Below are 19,620 nucleotides of genomic sequence, written 5' to 3' on the forward strand. Positions count from 1 at the left end.
CATGTTTGTTAACCCCTTCAAAGAACTCTAATAGATTAGTAAGACACGATTTCCCTTTACAGAAACCATGCTGACTTTTGTCCAACAAATTATGTTTTCTTACATGCCTCACAATTTTATACTTTACTATTGTTTCGACTAATTTGCCCGGTACTGAAGTTAGACTTACCGGTCTATAATTGCCAGGATCGCCTCTAGACCCCTTTTTAAATATTGGTGTCACATTGGCTACCTTCCAGTCATTAGGTACGGAAGCTGATTTAAAGGATAGGTTACAAACCACAGATAATAGTTCAGCAATTTCCCATTTGAGTTCTTTTAGAACCCTTGGATGAATGCCATCCGGTCCCGGAAATTTGTTAACATTACATTTTTCTATTTGTTCCAAAACCTCCTCTAATGACACTTCAATCCGGGACAGTTCCTCAGATTCATCACCCAGAAAGGACGGTACAGATTTGGGAATCTCCCTAACGTGAAGACTGAAGCAAAGAAATCATTTAGTTTATCTGCAATGGCTTTATCGTCCTTGATTGCTCCTTTTATAGCTCGATCATCTAGGGGACCCACAGGTTTTTTAGCAGGCTTCTTGCTTCTAATGTACTTAAAAAACATTTTGTTCTTTCTTTGAGAGTTTTTTGGCTAGCTGTTCCTCAGAATCTTTTCTTGGTTTTCTTATTACATTTTTACACTTGATTAGACAGTATTTTTTTCCCTTTCTATTTATCTCACTAGGATTGGACTTCCACTTCTTAAAAGATGCCTTTTTGTCCCTCACTGCTTCTTTTACATGGTGGTTAAGCCACGGTGACTCTTTTTTAGGTCTCTTGTTATGTTTTTTAATTTGGGGTATACATTTAAGTTGGGCCTCTATTATGGTGTCTTTAAAAAGTTTCTATGCAGCTTTCAGAGATTTGGCTCTAGTCACTGTGCCTTTTAATTCTGTTTAACTAACCTCCTCTTTTTTGTGTAATTCCCCTTTTTGAAATTAAATGCCAGGGTGCTGGACTGCTGAGGTGTTCTTCCCACCACAGGAATGTTAAATGTTATTATATTATGGTCACTATTCCCAAGCGGTCCTGTAACGATTATCTCCTGGACCTGATCCTGCGCTCCACTCAGGACTAAATCAAGAATTGCCTCTCCCCTTGTGGGTTCCTGCACCAGCTGCTCCAAGAAGCAGTCATTTAAACCATTGAGAAGTTTTATCTCTGCTTCTCTTCCTGAGGTGACATGTATCCAGTCAATATGGGGATAATTAAAATACCCCATTATTATAGAGTTCTTTATTTTGGTAGCCTCTCTAATCTCCCTTAGCATTTCAATGTCAGTATCGCTGTCCTGGTCAGGTGGTCGGTAATATATCCCTACTGCTAATTTCTTATTATTGGAGCATGGAATTACTATCCATAGCAATTCTATGGAACATGTTGATTCATTTAATATTTTTATTTCGTTTGATTCTACATTATCTTTCACATACAGTGCCACTCTGCCACCCATCCGGCCTGCTCTATCCTTCCGATATATTTTATATCCTGGTATGATTGTGTCCCACAGATTGTCCTCATTCCACCAGGTTTCAGTGATGCCTATTATGTCAATCTCCTTTAATATGAGGTACTCTAGTTCACCTATCTTATTAGTCAGACTCCTAGCATTTGTGTAGAAGCACTTGAAAAATTTGCCACTGCTTATTTGTCTGCCCTTCCCTGATGCATTGGATTCCTTTATATGCGGTTGTTTGTCTGCTCTGGCCCATGGTTTGTCCTCTCCCCTCCTCTCTTTCTGACTATAGCTTAGAGAATCTCTATCAATGGATTCTCCTCTAAGAGAAGTCTCTATCTGATTTACGTTCATCTCCGCACCAATCGGCTTTCTCCCATCTCTTAGTTTAAAAACTGCTCTACGGCCTTCTTAATGTTTAGTGCCAGCAGTCTGGTTCCACCCTGGTTTAGGTGGAGCCCATCCTTCCTGTATAGGCTCCCCCTCTCTCAAAAGTGTCCCCAGTTCCTAATAAAGCCAAATCTCTCTTCCCTACACAATCATCTCATCCACGCATTGAGACTCTGAAGCGCTGCGTGCCAACCTGGCCCTGCGCGTGGAACTGGAAGCATTTCTGAGAATGCCACCATAGAGGTCCTGGATTTCAGTCTCTTTCCTAGCAACCTAAATTTGGCCTCCAGGACATCTCTGCTACCCTTCCCTACGTCATTGGTACCTACATGTACCACGTCCACTGGCTCCTCCCCAGCACTACACATAAGTCTATCTAGATGTCTCGAGAGATCCACAACCTTTGCACCAGGCAGGCAAGTGACCATATGGTTCTCTCGGTCATCACAAACCCAACTATCTATGTTTCTAACGATCGAATCACCCACTACTAACACCTGCTTCTTCCTAACAACTGGCATTCCCTCCCCCTCAGAGGTATCCTCAGTGCGAGAGGATACCGCAACATCCTCTGGAAGGAGGGTCCCAATGACGGGATGGTTTCCCTCTGTTTCCATTGAATGCTCTGTTCCCTAGAGACTTTCATCCTCTTTAAGAGCACTGGGGCTCTCAGACTGGAGGTGGGACAGTACTACAGTGTCCCGGAAAGTCTCATCAACATAGCTATCTACCTCCCTTAGCTCCTCCAGTTCGGCCACCCTGGCCTCCAAAGCCTGAACTCGGTCTCTGAGGGTCAGGAGCTCCTTGCAACGGGTGCACACATACGCCACCCGCCCACAGGGCAGGTAATCATACATGTTACACTCGATGCAATAAACAGGATAGCCCCCACTCGGCTGCTGGGCTTCTGTCTCCATTTTTCTAATAAGTTTAAGTATAAACTGGGCTTATTAAATGTCTAGAATATAGATTATAAAAGTTATGTTTAAAGAAGGTCAGAAGTCACTAGTGCCCTCTAAACTCCCCCTCCAAACTCCCTGTTAGCTGCTCCTGTTCGCAAGCTCCCTGGTCACTGACTCACAGGCTTATAAAGCTCTGGTAGCCCCTCCCCCTGACTGAGGCTCAGCCAATTAACAGAGGCTTCTAGATTTCAAACCTTTTAGAAGCTCCTTCAAGCAAACAAACCAACCAGCCAAACACAAGCTCAGCACACAGCAAATAACCCCCCCACCCACACACACACAAACACACACTACAGATAGCCACTTACCACAAGGGTTCCGTTTTTACTCCTCTTTTACCTGGAGAACTCCCTCTCCAAACTCCCTGTTAGCTGCTCCTGGTTGCAAGGTTCGCATCATGATTTATTATGTCAACCCAGAGTTGCATTGTGCAAATGCTTTTTACCACTTCCCTAAAACTCGAAATAAACCGTAACTCCATATCTATGAGTGTGTTCCATTGTATCACTTCACAGGTGCTGCAGTATAAAGCTTTTGCTAGTTAAATTTTGTTCGTACTACAGAGGGATAATGGGAAGATAACCAATGCATGTATTTTATAGTATGAGAGCAGCTCCCACCCTTCTAGGACTTGAAGACAAGAAAGTTAACTTCCTAGTGGCTTCCCCTCTCTGAGGAACAGCTGTAATTCTCTTTCTCATTGACCATGGACAAACTAGCTTTCATGATGTTTGTGGTCTCTGCTCCATATTACTGTAGAAGAGATCCCAGGGGGAGCACAACTTTGAGAGCTGTTCCCACATCACATCTTGGGCTGATTGACCATATTGCTGCTTTTGTTTCTGGGTTAGCTTGTCAAAGGTGACTTTTTAAGAGATCAGAGCTAACTCTGTGTTGCTTTTCCTACAGTATTTGTGCAAGGTCTGCCTTCATAGAGCTCTGTGTTACTCATCTGCTACGGTTCACTTCATAAAATGACTGTAATTCTGCAGAAGCCTTCGGAGTTTGTAGTACAGTACACCTGGCTCTCAGCAACTATCAGTAGAGGTTGGCAGTGCATTATGACCTTGATTATATGCCTGATAAGCTATTACGCACCAGTATGTTTGTGCAGTCTCCATGCACACAGAGAAGACTGACTTCTCTTTTTGTTGGCAGTTCATAAAGGATAGGAAAGATTCTGATAAGCTAATTTGGGAGTAGTGTGAGGATCTAATTGATTTCCTTAACAAAACTGGCTACATAATGTCAAATAAACCACATGCACATGTTGCTTATTAGAAAAATCAAACAAGAAGTTGCGTTTTTATTCCAGTTACCTTTTAGGTGAAATGAAGTTGATTTTCCTGATTTTAATTGTTGGTTTCCCAGAATTACTTTGCCTGCTCTCTGCTTTTTTTTTTTTTTACCATACTATCATCACTCTGAAGTAGCACTGTCTCAAGCGCTTCACTTCTCAGCTACTTATTAAACCAAAGCAATGACACATTCTCTTCTTCCACTTAGGAGTTTTTAGCTACCTCCACAGCAGGATCCAATTCAGGTCTCTTGCAAGGCAGTGAAGAATATTTACTCCCAACATCTGATTCATCTTGCTCTTATGCCACTGAATGCTACAGGAGGACAGACTCATTAATATATACACTTCTCTCTTTCAGCTCTGCCTTCCTCCTGGGTCAAACAGAACCCTTTTTCCTCCTTCAGTGACTCTGACCCACATTCCCACACTCATTACCAACCCATGGGGCCATCTTGAAATCCTCCCATACTCTTGAATCTTCTGCCTGTCCACACAAGATGTAACCACAGCAAGATTTGCAGAGACTTCCTTTTCTCTTGCCCCTGAAAACTCTGTTTTTCTCTTGCTTTTCATTAGGTGTTTCTCACATGCTCTTCTCCTCCAGTGACACTTTGTTCTATCTTTTGGCCAAGATGGAACTCCTTGTCTTGTCTTCCCTCACTGATCCCCTTCCTTGTTTTACAGAATTTCATCTTGTTGCTTTCAGACCAGTTTTCTAATTTTCAAGGTCTGTTTGAATTCTAACACTGTCCTTGGAAGTGCTTTCATATCCTCCCAATTTGATGTCATCTTCAAATGTTGTAAGCTTATCCAAGGCATAAATGAAAATTGAATAGTATCAGGCCTTTGAGGGACTCCACGCAATATGCCCTATCACTTCAACAGCAAGCCAATAATAACTACTCCTACAGGAGTACGAGTTTTCAACTAGTCCTGCACCCACTTTATAGTAATTTCATCTAGATCAAATTTCCCTAGTTTCTTTATAAGAATGTCATGCAAAACTGTCAAAACACTTAGTAAAGTCAAGGTGTATCATTGTTGCTGCTAGAAACCCTGTCCAAGAAGGATATTAGGTTGGTTGGGCAGGCATGATTTGCTCTTGACAGATTCATGTTGGCTATTCCTTTTTAACCCTTTTATCCTTTAGGTGCTTTACAAATTGATTGCTTAATTATTTGTTCCAGTATCTTTCCAGGTATCAAAATTAGGCTGACTGATGTATATTTCTTGGGTTTTCTTTGTCCCCCTTCTTAAAGATGGATATTGAGTTTGCCTTTCTCTAGTCCTCTGGGACTTCACCCATTTTACAGATGCTCTTGAAGGTAATCCCTAATGGCTCCAAGATTTCTTCAGTAGTTCCTTAAATACTCTAGGATGAATTTAATGAGGCCCTGCCATCTTAAATACATCTAACTTACATAAATATTCTTTAACTTGTCTTTTCCCTCTCTTGGTTTGTGTTCCTTTCTCCTTATTGTTAATATTAATAGTGTTTAAGTACATCTCCATTAACCTTTTAAATGAAGAGTGAAGCAAAATAGGCATCAAACAGCTGAGCTTTCCTGATATGGTCATTTATTAGCTTTGCTTCTCCACCAAGTGGAAGACCTTATCTGTCCTTCATATCTTCCTAATATATATATTGTCCTAATATATTTTAAAATTGCCTCTTTTATTGTCTTCTATTTATGTCCCTTGTTGGGTGGAACTCATTTTGTGCCTTAGCTTTTCTTATTTTGTCCCTACGTGTTTGTACTGTTCTTCCCTTTGCCTGTTGAGAGGAAGTTCTCAAGAAAGCTAAATATTTCTAATATTGGGTGGGTACCAGTGTTCTCTCTAAGCAGCACAGCCCTGCAGCTGCTTAATGAGTCCCACATAGCCAGGAGCTCAGGACTCCTGCATGGAGCTGCCTGGTGGCGGGGAGGGGGAAGAAGCACTTCTCCCTTAGCAGCTGCTTCCTGTTGAGGGCAGAGCAGCAAATCTCTCCTAGTCGGTTTAATGCATGCCATGTTTTTTAATCAAAATCTGCAGTTTCAAATCTACATGTTTTATCTGCCAAACTTGAAATCTCATCAAAAAATCAGGTTAGTTTGACAGGCTCTATTTTCCATAAATCCAAGTTATTTTGCATTAATTAATACGATCCTTTAATACTTTATTAATTAAGCTCCATATTAGCCTGTCCATTATCTCTCCTGGGATCAAAGTCAAGCTGACAGGCCTATAACTGCAAGTAATCCTCTTTATTCTTTTTAAAAGTTGCTACACCATTAGCGTTTTTCCAGTCTTCTGGAACTTCCCCAATGCTCCAGGTCTTACAGAAAATCAGTGTTAGCTATCTAGCAAGCTCATTAGTCAGCTCTTTTGAAATACTTGGATGCAAATTGTCTGGAGCTGCTGATTTAAAAAGTCAAACTTTTTCCAGCTTCTCTTAATGTCCTGAGGAGATACAGGCAGTCCCCGACTTACGCGGATCCGACTTATGTCGGATCCGCACTTACGAACGGAGCTTTCTCGCCCCGGAAGTCGGGGCGAGAGAGCCCCGTTCGTAAGCTGCTTCGGTGCCCCTGGTCTGCTGGAGACCGTCTCCAGCAGACCAGGGGCACCGGGCGGGTTCCCGCGCTTCTGAGGCTTTGCCAGAGCAAAGCCTCAGAAGCGCGGTAACCGCTGCTGCTGCCCCTTGAGACCCAGTGCCTGTGGTCTGCTGGGGACGGTCCCCAGCAGACCACAGGCCCCCGGACTGAAGCCGCAGCCGCGGGGGGGTCCCTCGCCTCTGAGGCTTTGCCAAAGCCTCAGAGGCGAGGGACCCCCCCCGCGGCTGCGGCTTCAGTCCGGGGGCCTGTGGTCTGCTGGGGACCGTCCCCAGCAGACCACAGGCACCCAGACTGGAGCGGCAGCAGCGGGGGGGGGGGGGGGTCCCGCGCCTCTGAGGCTTTGCTCTGGCAAAGCCTCAGAGGCGCGGGACCCCCCCGCGGCTGCGGCTTCAGTCCGGGGGCCTGTGGTCTGCTGGGGACCGTCCCCAGCAGATCACAGGCACCCAGACTGAAGCCGCAGCCGTGGCGGGGTCCCTCGCCTCTGAGGCTTTGCCAGAGCAAAGCCTCAGAGGCGCGGCACCCCGCTGCCGCTGCGGCTCTGCTCCCCGTGTCCCTGGTCTGCTGGGGGGGGGGGGGGGGGGGGCGCAGCTAGTGTGCTCCCCCCCCCCCCCCCCCCCAGCAGACCAGGCTTTTGTTTTGGACTCTGGGGCAGAGCAGCTGGGGCGCTGCCAATTGGTCCTGCAGCGCCTGTGGGCACTACTGGACCAACCCGGCAGCACCCCAGCTGCTCTGCCCCAGGTCCTGATTCAGCCGCTGCTGGTCAGTTTCAGCAGCGGCTGAATCAGGACGCCTGGGGCAGAGCAGATGGGGTGCTGCTGGGTTGGTCCAGTAGCACCCCAGCTGCTCTGCCCCAGGCGTCCCCAAGTCAGCTTCTGCTGAAACTGACCAGCGCTGACTACAGGAAGCCCCAGGCAGAGTTGCTCTGCCCCGGGCTTCCTGGAATCAGCTGCTGATCAGTTTCAGCAGCAGCAGCTGACTTGGGGACGCCTGGGGTTCTTAAGTTAATTCTGTATGTAAGTCAGAACTGGCGGTCAGTTTCAGCAGTGTTTGAATCTGGACGCCAGTTCCGACTTACATACAGATTCAACTTAAGAACAAACCTACAGTCCCTATCTTGTACGTAACCCGGGGACTGCCTGTACTAGTGGAGTGGAGAGTGCTAGTCTCTCTGAAACTATATCCCCTGTGTTTTCCCTTAAATACAGAACAGAAATATTTATTGAACGCTTATATTTTTCTGTATTATTGACAATTCTGCCATTTCTATATAGCAATGGACCAGTATTATAGTCAGGATTCTCTTTGTTCCTAATGTATATTAAAAAGTCTCCTTCTTGTCCTTAACTCCACTGGCCACAGATTTCTCCTTGTGTCCTTTTGCATCCCGTACCAGTTTTCAAGAATTCCTAACTTCTCATTTTGATTACAGTGGGTTTTTTATAGTAGCCATCAGCAGTGCCCATTATTTGATTAATACGGCACAATTTTAATAGTTTATTTAAATACACTGTTTATAAATGAATATTTGCAGCATTCCTGCTTTTTGAAGAGAAGGCACCAGTTGGCGTTTCTCTTAAACACTTGCTATTTTGTCAAAAGGAAATAATGTACTTTTCAACACTTTTTCTTACAGGATCGAGTTACATTCAGAAGAATTATATTGAAAAACAATGCGAAGAAGAGGAAGACATTTGAATTATTTATTGAGTCTGTGCCTCTTCTTAAATCACTGGAGGTATAGTTGTGTTTTGTTAGCATTCACCTGAGTCTGCTGAGGTTCATGTTTTTTTTTTATTTGATGAGATTCTTGTAGGATCCTTGCTAGATAAATTTGAAATTGAAGTTAAAGTAACACCCGAGTAGTAGTACAATTTAATTGCTTTTACAGCAATTATGCAAAAAAAAAAAATTCAAATCCTTCATTCGCCAGTGGAATTAAAAGTTGCTGATTTCATCTTGAATTCCCTATGTACCCTTCATCAAAGGAAAGGCATTTGGAAAACAAAGTTGTTTCAAGTAAGGAATGGGAGTTAAGGAGTCATGGGTCTCTTCCAGATAATGGTATTGATGTGCTGTTACTTTACACAGTGACAAAACGTCTCTTTGCCTCATCACAGGTGTACCTTTTAGGGGTGCTCTAAGATGTAATTTATGTTTGTAAAGCACTTTTAGCTCCTATCTGGAAGGTGCTAAAGAAGAGTGAAGTATTACGGTTAGATGTGGCTGGCAGTCTCTACTCAAGGACTGGAAGAAACATGGTGGACAGAATGGATGTGTATTAGCCAAGCTTATGAGAGAAGTAGAAAAGCAGCTTACTAGCATTTTTGGTGGCTTCTTACTTGGCAAATGGTGTTTATATTATATGTACCTCTGAGGTACAAATGCTCAAGATTAATGGATTTAAACCTCGCTCAACTATTGATGCATCATACTTGGTGTAGAATTATTCCTTTCTGTGCTGTTCTTGCCCCGATACGGACCCATCAGATTCTCTTTTGAGTGGCTAGATGGACAAGAAGCAATACGAGTTTTAATGGAAGATTAATCTCTTCAAACTATTGTCTCTACTTTGTACACAAAGACTTGGGCATACATATTTAGAACTTAAGAATGGTCATACTGGGTCAGACAAAGGTCCATCTAGCTCAGTATCCTGTCTGCTGACAGTGGCCAATGCCAGATGCCCCAGAGGGAGTGAACAGAGCAGGGAATCGTCAAGTGATCCCTCTCCTGTCCTCCATTTCCAGCCCCTGACAAACAGAGGCTCGGGACACCATTCCTGCCCATCCCGGCTAATAAGTATTGTTGGACCTACCCTCCATGAATGTATCTAGTTCTTTTTTTTGAACTCTGTAAAAGTCTCCTCTTAACAACATCCTCTGGCAAGGAGTTCTCCTGGTTGACTGTGTGGTGCATGATGAAAAACTTCCTTTTGTTTGTTTCAAACCTGCTGCCTATTCATTTCATTTGGGGGTCCATAGTTCTTATATTATGCAGGGTTACTCAATACACAGCACGTGGGCCGCATGTGGCCCGTAGCCCATTTGTTTGCAGCCCATGGTGCAGTTTAGGTTTACACGGGGTTCAACATGCGGCCTGCGGGTGGGATCCTTTCAACATGGCCTCCACTGGGAACACGCTCCACAACGGCGAGTCAATAGAGAATGGTCTTTGGTTGAGATGAGTTTTAGTAGTTACATTCCTAGACTGTCATTGCTCATTACAAGTGCTGTCATGGGGTGGAAATTGGGTCAATGTAGCATTGTATTAATATCAGCAGAACTGACTTCAATGGGGCCTGTGTGTTGTGTAGTCTTGCCTTAATCTTTGTATTCATGCCTGTCAGTGTGAAAGAAGCTATTTGCATATATTTGTATATATATTTGCATGTAAATTGAAGCCCTCAGAATGTGTTGTGAGTATCATTGTGGCCCCAGGGGCTTCCAAAGTTGAGTAGCCCTGTGTTATGGGAACAAGTAAATAACTTTTCCTTATTCACTTTCTCCACACTTGGCATGATTTTATAGACCTCTATCCTATCCCTCCTTAGTTTCCTCTTTTTTAGGCTGATAAGTCCCAGTCTTTTTAATCTCTCCTCATATGGCACCCATTCCAAACCCTAAACATTTTGTTGCCCTTTTCTGAACCTTCCAGTGCCAATATATCTTTTTTTTTGAGGTGAGATGACACAGTATTCTGTACACAGTATTCAAGATGTGGGCGTACCATGGATTTATGAAGGGGTGCAATAAGATATTCTTTGTCTTATTTTCTATCCCCTTTTTAATGAATCATTTGCTTTTTTGACTGCTGCTGCACTTTGAGTGGATGTTTTCAGAGAATGATCGACAGAGACTCCAAGATCGCTCTCTTTAGCAGTTATAGCTAAATTAGTCCCCATCATTTTGTATGTAGCGTTAGGATTATTTTTTCCAAAATGCATTACTTTGTATTTATCAACATTAAAATTCATTTGCCATTTTGCTGTCCAATCACCTCGTTTGTGAGATCCTTTTGAAGTTCTTTACAGTCTGCTTTGTTCTGAACTATCTCAAGCAGCTTAGTATCATTTACAAATGTTGTCCCCTCCCTGCTTTACCCCCTTTCTTCAGATCATTTATAAATAGGTTGAATAGGATTGGTCCCAGAGAGGGCCCTTGAGAGGGACACCACTAGTTACCTCTCTCCGTTCTGAAATCTGACCATTTTTTTTTCTACCCTGTTTCCTGTCTTTTAACCAGTTATCAATCCATATAACTGTGGTCTAACTTTAACTTCTAATGTGCCATTGTTAAAACAACAGACCTTTTAAACTGTGACTAAATTAGCACACTGGCCTTTTTCCCCTTGCAACTTAGTCATAAGTACATGGGGTCAAATTCAGGTCTAAAATAAATAAGTTAAATTTGGTTTTCCGGCTGATCCTAGAAAAACCAGATACTCACTGTAAAGTGTATTGTGTGCTGCTCTCAAAGCATAGCATGTAATCTTTTTAATGTGGGATACAAGAATAGGAAAAGCCTGCTAAAAAAATTACTCCCGGGGGGTGAGGGAATGCATGTAGTCTGTAGTATTTAACCTATAAACTTTTGCTTATCAATTAATCAAGTAGACTATTACATCCCTATGAAGAACTAGGCAATACCTTCCTATTGCATACAAGAATGAATGTTGATGAACTATGTAACATTGAGATATTGCACATGGAAGTCAAAACCTTAAAGTACCTAATACAAGGTTTAACCCTTGCTCCTTGTGACACGGAGTCATTTCACTCATTCCCTGTTGTGCTGCATATCAGATTCAAACTTTGTGTCCTTTCTGTCTTTGCTCTTTGTCCTGTAATGCCTACCTACCTTCAGCTTAAGCCTGACCTCCTTCATATCCCTCTCTGTACTTCCCAGTGATGCCAATCTTGATACCCCTGTCTTCATCACCGTTCTCACTGCCTCTCTTTATAATGCCATCCCTGCATCAGTATGAGTCACCTTTTTCACTACCTTGAAATCACTTCTGCCATCTTTCCCCAAACCTTCAAGATGTGTATTTGCCTGACTGTGAATTGTTGTCTCTTCCTGTGCCTCTTGGCAGTTTTTAGTAAGGAAAACAGAATTAGGAAATATCATTGTCTATGTGTATAATGTGGCAAGGATGCTTCATTGGAAACATTTTACTTTCCGAATATTTTTCCTTTATTGGCCTTAAATTGCAGTAAGGGAGATTTAGATTGGACAGTAGGAAAAACTTCCTACCTGTCGGGGTGGTTAAGCACTGGAAAACGTTGCCTAGGGAGGTTGTGGACTCTCCATCACTAGAGATATTTAAGAGCAGGTTGGACAGACACCTGCTAGGGATGATTTAGAGAAAGGGTGGGCAAGAGGCTGCCCACTAAGCCACCAGATCTGGCCCATGGCCACCTTGATGGAACCCTTAGGGAGAGAACAGCTCATGATTTAAGCAGGCAGCTGCTCTCCACTCTGGACAGATGGGAGGGAGGAGGGAGTCTTTGCATGCTGCCCCCCATTTCCTCCTCCCCCGCCCCAGCAAAATCTCTCAGCTCCCATTGGCCAGTTTCTTGCTAGTAGGAACTGGGGGCAGGGGCAGCTTGAGAAGCCTCCCTCCCTTCCCCCTCCATGCTGGGAGTGGAACAGCCAACAACCTCAGACTGCAGCAGTCTGCCTCAGGTTTCTGCAGGGCTGCTAGCTGGGAGCTGCCTAGGTAAGCGCCTCCCAGACAGAGTCTGCCTCTGGCACCCCTTTGCCCTCTGACTACCTGCCCCAGGCCAGGACCCAAACAGTCTGTACCCCTTTTCCCTCTTCTTCCAGCTCACAACTCCCTCTCCGACCCTGTACCCCTTCCTAGACTCCTCCCCCAGGCCAGAATCCTCTCTTGTACCCATACCCCTCCCTGACCCTGCACCAGGTAACCACCCAAACCCTCTGCCTCGTTGCACCTGCTCCTAGAGCCCCTCCCCCAGGCCAGAAACCTCTCTTGCACCCTTTTACCCCCTTTCGGACTCCAAGCTCCTGCCCCAGATCACAGCCCACTCCTTCTCGGAGCCTCCATCCGAGACCCCATAGAAGTGCAGCTCTTGACCACTTGCCAAAATCTTGAAGTGACCCGCCATTAAAAATTATTGCCCACCCTGATCTAGATGATGCTTGGTCCTTCTTGCGAGGGCAGGGAACTGGACTCGACCTTTCAAGGTCCCTCCCAGTTCTAGTGTTCTATGATTTGTGTATGCTTGTCTACTCTTTCCTAAATTTCTATTGTTATTTATTCAGTCCAATTGCCATATGAGTTTATAAAAAGAAGAAAAGAGAGTTAAGCAACCAGACCATTTGTTGTTTTTTTTCCTGTAACACACTAACTCGGCTACCCCCTGAAGCTATTAAATTGAGAATGTGTCATGCTCAAATGTAGGAAAATTAGTTAATTTTTTCAGCACTCAAACATCTAAAGCAGTTTTATGCAGACTGATTAATAGGAAATTAAGACAAGGATTGAAAGATTAGAGTAGACATTGGAATTTATATTGAATTCTGTTCTTGAAAGTTGTGAAGGAATGTAGCAAAAACTTTCACTAAGCGTACATGTTTTTCAGTACTCAAAGACAAGTCTTTTATGAAACCTAAATATGCTTGTTGTTTTATAACAAATTGGGAAGGTTATGAGCCTCCAGGGCAGCTGTAGGCTGAATGAAATTTACTTTTCTCTCTGTTCCAGATTTCAGAGCGAATGAAGATAGTTGATGTAATAGGGGAGAAAGTGTATCGAGATGGGGAGCGCATCATTTCTCAGGTATTTAGACTTTGAATCCCCCCCTCTTTTTATATTTGTACAGAATCATAGATGTCAGTTTGGTTGTCTGGTATGACCTTGTTTACTGCAGTATTCATACCAACAGCATTTTATTGCTACTGTTGTTGTTTTTATTATTCAAAAGTTATACATGAAGTACAAAAACAATTACTCTTACTTGGGTTAGGAAAAAGCCTATGGATAGATCACCATTGATATAGGGTTCCATGTAGGTCTTCATCTTCCTGAATGTAGCAAAGAGGTCTCAGACACTCTCAACAAGCTTTTGAAATGCATAGTGTAGCCAGATGAAATGAGATGATAAATAGTAAAATTATCTCTGACAAATTTTACATCGGAGTCCTATCAAAATCTAAAACAATTCATCTGCAATAATTCAAATAAAACTTGAACTACCGTAGGCCTTCAGGAAATTAAATTGTATTGGGTCTCAACATTAAAAAAAAACATAACCAAGAATCCTTGATGATGTCTTCAGTATGTACTAATCTTAATTATTTTGAGTGACAGATAATTTTGAATCAGTGACGATTAATAATCAGACAAAGCCAATTAATTCCATACAAAAATCCATTTTGTTTTGCAAATTAAAAAGCCACCTGGTTGGGGGCCTGAGAAGTGAGTTCTGGCAAGCAGAGTCAAAAATAAAAAACCCACCCAGATTGAGATGTCAGGTCTGGGATCAAACGTAGTCATTGACACATTTATGCATAAATATCAGAAATAAGGAAATTGCCTAGGGGCAGATTTAGGTCTTGGTAAAGTCTTCTCTGCTAGGAGTCATGACAATGTCATGCACACCCTTTTACCAAATACTTTTACCTTTACAAATAATTTCCCATTGATGTGCTCATTCAGCTAACAGTAATGTCTTTAAAGCGTTTGAAAGCTGTTACCATTGTCTAGTTCTTAGTTGAAATCCTTGAATTTCCCACTCAGTTGTTTTTTAAAAGAGAGATGGTTTTTTCCATTATAGATGGGGTGCATTGATATATTAGTGTCTGAATAGCTTGCAAAATCATGTGAAATGGAATAGCTGGATTGACATTTGGACTCTCTGAATAATACCTAAGCAACCTTAGCTGAACACCTAACCTTCTGCAGTGTCAGACTCTAAAGGACCAAATCTTCTTCTGACCAGTATGTCACAGGTCACCAACACCATTCACTAAGAGTGCTAGTATCAGACCACAGAAAGAATCTCTATGGCCTCATGGATTGCTCGGTCTGCTTAGTGTCTGTTGTATTTGTATGATGTCAGCACAGGAGTGGGCAATAATATTTGACAGGGGGTCACTTCAGAAATTGTTTAAGTGGCCCTGTGCCACCCTGAAGGGGCGAGACCTCAGGCGGAAGGGGCAGGGCCAGGACACTTCTGTGTTTCTCCACCCACAGACCCTGATTGGTCTGGGAGTGGGGGAGCACACTATCTTTGCTGCTCCTCTCCTGCCTCTCCCCCCAAGAACCACCAGCTGTTCTGAACAGCTGGTAGTTCCCTCTAAGTATGCCTGCCTCTGGCAGTGGGAGGAGACTTTGCGTGCCCCCCCCCTGCTGCCCCCAGGTCAATCAGGGCCTGGGGAGGGGGAGCACGTGATGTGTCTCGCTCCCTGCCCCCGCCCTGCAAGGCACTTTAAGTGCTGAGCCCCTTGCAGGGAGAGAGGAGACTTCACGTGCTCCCCCACTCCCAAGCCCTGATTGGCATGGGGGTAGGAGGAGCACGCAAAGTCTCCTCCCCCTGTCTGCAAGGAGTGTGCAGTGCTTAGAAGCGCCACACCCCTTGCAGGGTGGGAGGAGTCTTTGCAGGCTACCCCTCCCCCTGGCCCCCAGGCCCTGATTGGCCTGGGGGCAGGGGGAGTGGCAGGGCTTGCGGAGGCCCTTTTGCCCACCCCTGTGTCAGCATCCTGGACCAGGATCCCATTGTGCCAAGCACTGTAAAACTCAAACCAAAAAGTCCCCAGGGAACATACATGTGAAGCCTAAGATCAGAAACCTCAGATGCATGTAGACAGAGGTGAATACAGGTGAGCAAGACGTTGTCCGTGTCCTAGGCAGTGGCTTTTGGGACTTGCTCTGAAGTTGTGAGGAGAGGTGTCCTCCTCAGATGTGACAGAGGAGAGCCATACCATCACCACTTTTCCTAGGCTATTGTAAGCATGTCTTGCTTTGGCACTGGGCTGTGTGTGACTCTCCATTTTTTGGTTCAGGTCTCTTTGTAATGTATTTATAAGCTGTGTTCCTGTCTCCTCTGATTCTGTCCTCTTTTCCTGGCCATTAAGGCACCTTCTGTCTGGTTTTCATATCAGTATATTTCCATGTATGCATTGCATACACTAAAACAGAAAGTAAGAACATAACAAACAACGGAGGATCATTAAGTCTGCAAAATCAAGCACACTAAAGTTAGGAAATGCTAGAATTCTACAACTTTAATTCAGCCCCTGAATGTACGTGTTACGAGTTAATTATGTATTATGTCATGGGCAGGGCTGGACAAATGCACTCGCCCATGGCGAGTAGATTTTATGAGCTGGTGAACGCAGGGGCGGACCGCCCTGGTGGGCGGTTATGATGGGCTGGCCAAAGCCCGCGCTACGGGCAGTGCGGCCCCATCCGATCCGCCGGGAAGGGGGAAGCGCAGTGATTCTCAGCGCCCGGCTGCCTGTGTGCAGCTCCAGTGCGAGGAGGCGGGGCACGAGCCAGAGGGCGGGACACCAGCAGATGCCAGGACGCTGGTGTGACATGGCCCTGCTGATTTTAAAGGGCCACTGCAGCTCGGTTCCGGCTGTGTGGCCCCGGGAGCTGGCTGCAGTGCAGCCAGGCCCCGCCCCGCCGGCACCAGTCCTGCCGTGGCCCCAACCCCCTCATCGGTGAGAGACCGCTCCCGGCCAACCACCCAGCTCGCTGCACCCGCCCTGCACCCCTTTGTCTCTGCGCCGCCCGTTCCCCACGCCTCCCCTGCTCTCCCTCTTCCCTGCGACTCTCTGGCTCTGTGCCTCCCGTTCCCTGCGCCACCCCTGTATCCCACCCCCACTGTTCCCTGCACCCCTCTGGCTCTGTGCCTCCCGTTCCCCACGCCTCCCCTGCTCTCTCTTCCCTGCAACTCTGGCTCTGTGCCTCCCGTTCCCCGCGCCACCCCTGTATCCCACCCCCACTGTTCCCTGCACCCCTCTGGCTCTGTGCTGTCCCTGCACCCTGTTTCCCCTGTGGGTCGGGAGTGAGGGGTGCTTGTCGATAGGGAGGGGCTGGACAGGGCAGGGAAAAGGCTGCTATGACCCAGCAGGGAGTGAAAGGGGGAGTCCACTTGAAGCGCCTTTGCCTTTATGAAAAAAAAACAAATGAAAATGCTATTTGCTATTTCTAGGGCTAAAATGCCGGGACAAAAATGAAAACAAAAAAAAAGCCCATTGCAAAATGCAAATGTGTAAAACAGAACAAAAAAAGGGGGGAGGGGCGGCCAAAAATGTTTTGCTTGGGGAAGCAAAAAATCTAGAGCTGGCCCTGGGGGAGGGGAAGGGGCTGGGCTGGACTGTGGGGAGGAGAGGGGAAAAATATGGGGAAGGGGCTTGTGTGCAGGGGAGGGGAGGGGAGGAGAGGGGAGGAGGTCAGAAGAAGAAGAAAGGGGAAGGCACCAAGGGACAGGGGTGCAGGAGAGACAAATGCCAGGGGCGCCAAGTGCAGACAATGAGGTAAAGGGCAGGAGGGGAGGTGTCAGTGGGAGGGGGGACAGGGTGATGCTGGGAGAGGAGAGAGTAAGGGCACTGGGGGCTAGAGGGGGAGGTGCTCGGAGAAGGCTTGAAAGAAGGGGTAGGCATGAGGAAGGCGGGGATGGAGCAAGGCATGTGTGAGGGGATGTCTTTTGCTGTTGGCCTCTCCATTTGCTATCTCAAATAATTGGACTGCTTTACTATGAATTGTAATGTTGGCTCTTCTGAAGAGTTCTATACTTGCCCTCCTTTTTTATGTGACAGAGATTCTGTATATTCCTTTCTTTTACAGAACATACTTCTAGAACAGTTTTTCTTTTTGCTCCTCTAGTTATCACTCTGTTGCTTTTTTGTTTTCTTAGTACATGTGCATTCCTTGATGACTATTTACCTATTTAACGCCCCATCAGTTTTTTTCTTGGTATTTCACAAGTGTTTTTAAAACAGTCCTTGTTTGTACTGGTATCGTTAGCCTTTTGGATGTTAGTAGATGGGGGGGGGGGTGAGGGAGGGAGAGAGAGTGACCGACTGACCTCCAGCTACTGCTTAAGCCCAATTTAGGCCACTTCCTGTATTAATCAGTGCAGCAAATTTTCAATTTGTGCACAATTTAACACTAAACTCCGTATAGTGTGAATGTTTGAATATAATTTCTGCATCTTACAGTAGAATGGTAAATTTATTCTTAACTTTTCTCCTTATAGGGTGATAAAGCAGACAGCTTTTACATTGTAGAGTCTGGCGAAGTAAAAATCTTGATTAAAAGCAAGGTGAGTTCAAATTCATGTATGTGGTGAGAAGTCTAGTGCTACTGTGGTTTAGAAACGAAATGACTGGAAACTAAAAGTAGGGATAAATGGGCAATTTTCACTACAGACAGAGGGTAATAGAGAGGAGTACAGTGATTCCATCCTAGAGCCAGTAATGGTTAATATATTTATTAATGCTCTAGGAAAAGGAGTGAACAGTGAGATGGAAAAAGCAGCAGGTGACACAGTTATGCAGGTGAATGAAGGCTACACAAGAGTGAAAAGTTGCAGCATGATAGCAGGTTACATGCACTGCTGTGAAATGCAAATCAACACTGAAAGGAGAAAAAATTACCCATTTCATGCTGTTGCTCTGTTCTAGAGTTAAAAAGGGCTTGGATATCATTGTAGACTTCCCTGCTCAGTATAAACTGGAGAGAGTTAAAAAGAAAAACACCCTCTCAGAATAGGTGATCCAGGGGACGTTAACTGAAATTGAAGATATGCTAGTTTAAAACTGATTCATGGAGGTTTCTTGCATCTTTCTCTATATCATGTAGTACTGGATAGGGTTAGACAGGACAGTGGGCTAGATGAATGTAGATCAGATTGAAAATTCATGTTCTTAAGAAAAGGGCTGTGCTATACAACAGATAAACTCTGATAGTTTTAAGACCTCATAGTTGCTGTTTCCATTCAGGCAAGGCAGGCTATACATCTCCCCAAGTGGCTTCTAGCTATTTCAAAAACAATTCTGAAGATGACATGTCTGTGTAGAAAAACATGCTTTGCTCACATGTGCAGATTGCCACGATGTTCCCTTCCAAACTGTCTTCCCAAGCAGGCACTATAGTAGGCGACAGTCAACGGATGTTCAAAATACAGTATCTTTTAACCTTTGCCCTTCCCGTGACTTCTTTTAACTGGAGCCTTGCTTTCAAACAAATAGCCCTCCCAGTTTGGGCCAATCTTTATGGGATATGTTAGCCGTGAAATCTTTGTTATGGGAATAGTTTGGAGACCCTTTGTGCAGGATACTGAGCCATTATGGAAGCATTTCTCTTCCACTTGTGATATGTTCAGAGAGCGCTCTATGCATAGCACTGTGACTAATTAAAATAGTCACTTCATGTGGTGTTCTGTTTCTGGCACAGACAATGACAAGTAAGGATGCTAACCAAGAAGTGGAGATTGCCCGATGTCACAAAGGACAGTATTTTGGAGAGCTTGCCCTTGTTACCAACAAACCCAGAGCAGCCTCTGCCTATGCCGTTGGGGATGTCAAGTGTTTAGGTAAGTTCCTTTGGTAGCTCTATGCAGTAGGTGCCTTCCAGCAGTGGCCAGTCACTTCATGTTGTTTATGCTGTTCCATTCAGTTGTACAGCCAGGTAGAGCCCAACTGGCAGCCAAACTGGATTGGTTATTCTGCAGTTAAGGCCAGAGTCAGATCTGCAAGGGACCTTCAGCATTTCAGTCTGGGAACCATCGTTTCCTTCATCTTGCTTTTCTTTGTGCTATCTGAGTTTTGACTGGGGGTGGCGTAAGTGTCCAATTGTTTCTGTTACATGTGTGGCCTCTCTCATTCCAGAA

At 44.7% G+C, this 19,620-nt stretch overlaps 1 protein-coding gene and 1 long non-coding RNA gene across 6 annotated transcripts in view; one reads left to right on the top strand and one right to left on the bottom strand.

Moving 5' to 3' along the window:
• The window catches only part of PRKAR2A (protein kinase cAMP-dependent type II regulatory subunit alpha), a 127,582-nt gene that overhangs the window by 103,370 nt on the left and 4,592 nt on the right, over nucleotides 1-19,620 (top strand). For both annotated transcript variants that reach the window (XM_075938415.1, XM_075938414.1), the window contains 4 exons: nucleotides 8,389-8,490; nucleotides 13,482-13,556; nucleotides 17,986-18,051; nucleotides 19,185-19,323. In XM_075938415.1, coding sequence (XP_075794530.1) covers nucleotides 8,389-8,490; nucleotides 13,482-13,556; nucleotides 17,986-18,051; nucleotides 19,185-19,323 — 382 coding nt within the window. The remainder of the gene's footprint in view (nucleotides 1-8,388; nucleotides 8,491-13,481; nucleotides 13,557-17,985; nucleotides 18,052-19,184; nucleotides 19,324-19,620) is intronic.
• Nucleotides 1-19,620, bottom strand: part of LOC142830893 (uncharacterized) — a 66,027-nt gene that overhangs the window by 18,341 nt on the left and 28,066 nt on the right. The window lies entirely within an intron of this gene.

The sequence above is a fragment of the Pelodiscus sinensis genome, chromosome 11, assembly GCF_049634645.1.
Source record: "Pelodiscus sinensis isolate JC-2024 chromosome 11, ASM4963464v1, whole genome shotgun sequence".
In the NCBI taxonomy this organism is placed as follows: Eukaryota; Metazoa; Chordata; order Testudines; family Trionychidae; genus Pelodiscus; species Pelodiscus sinensis.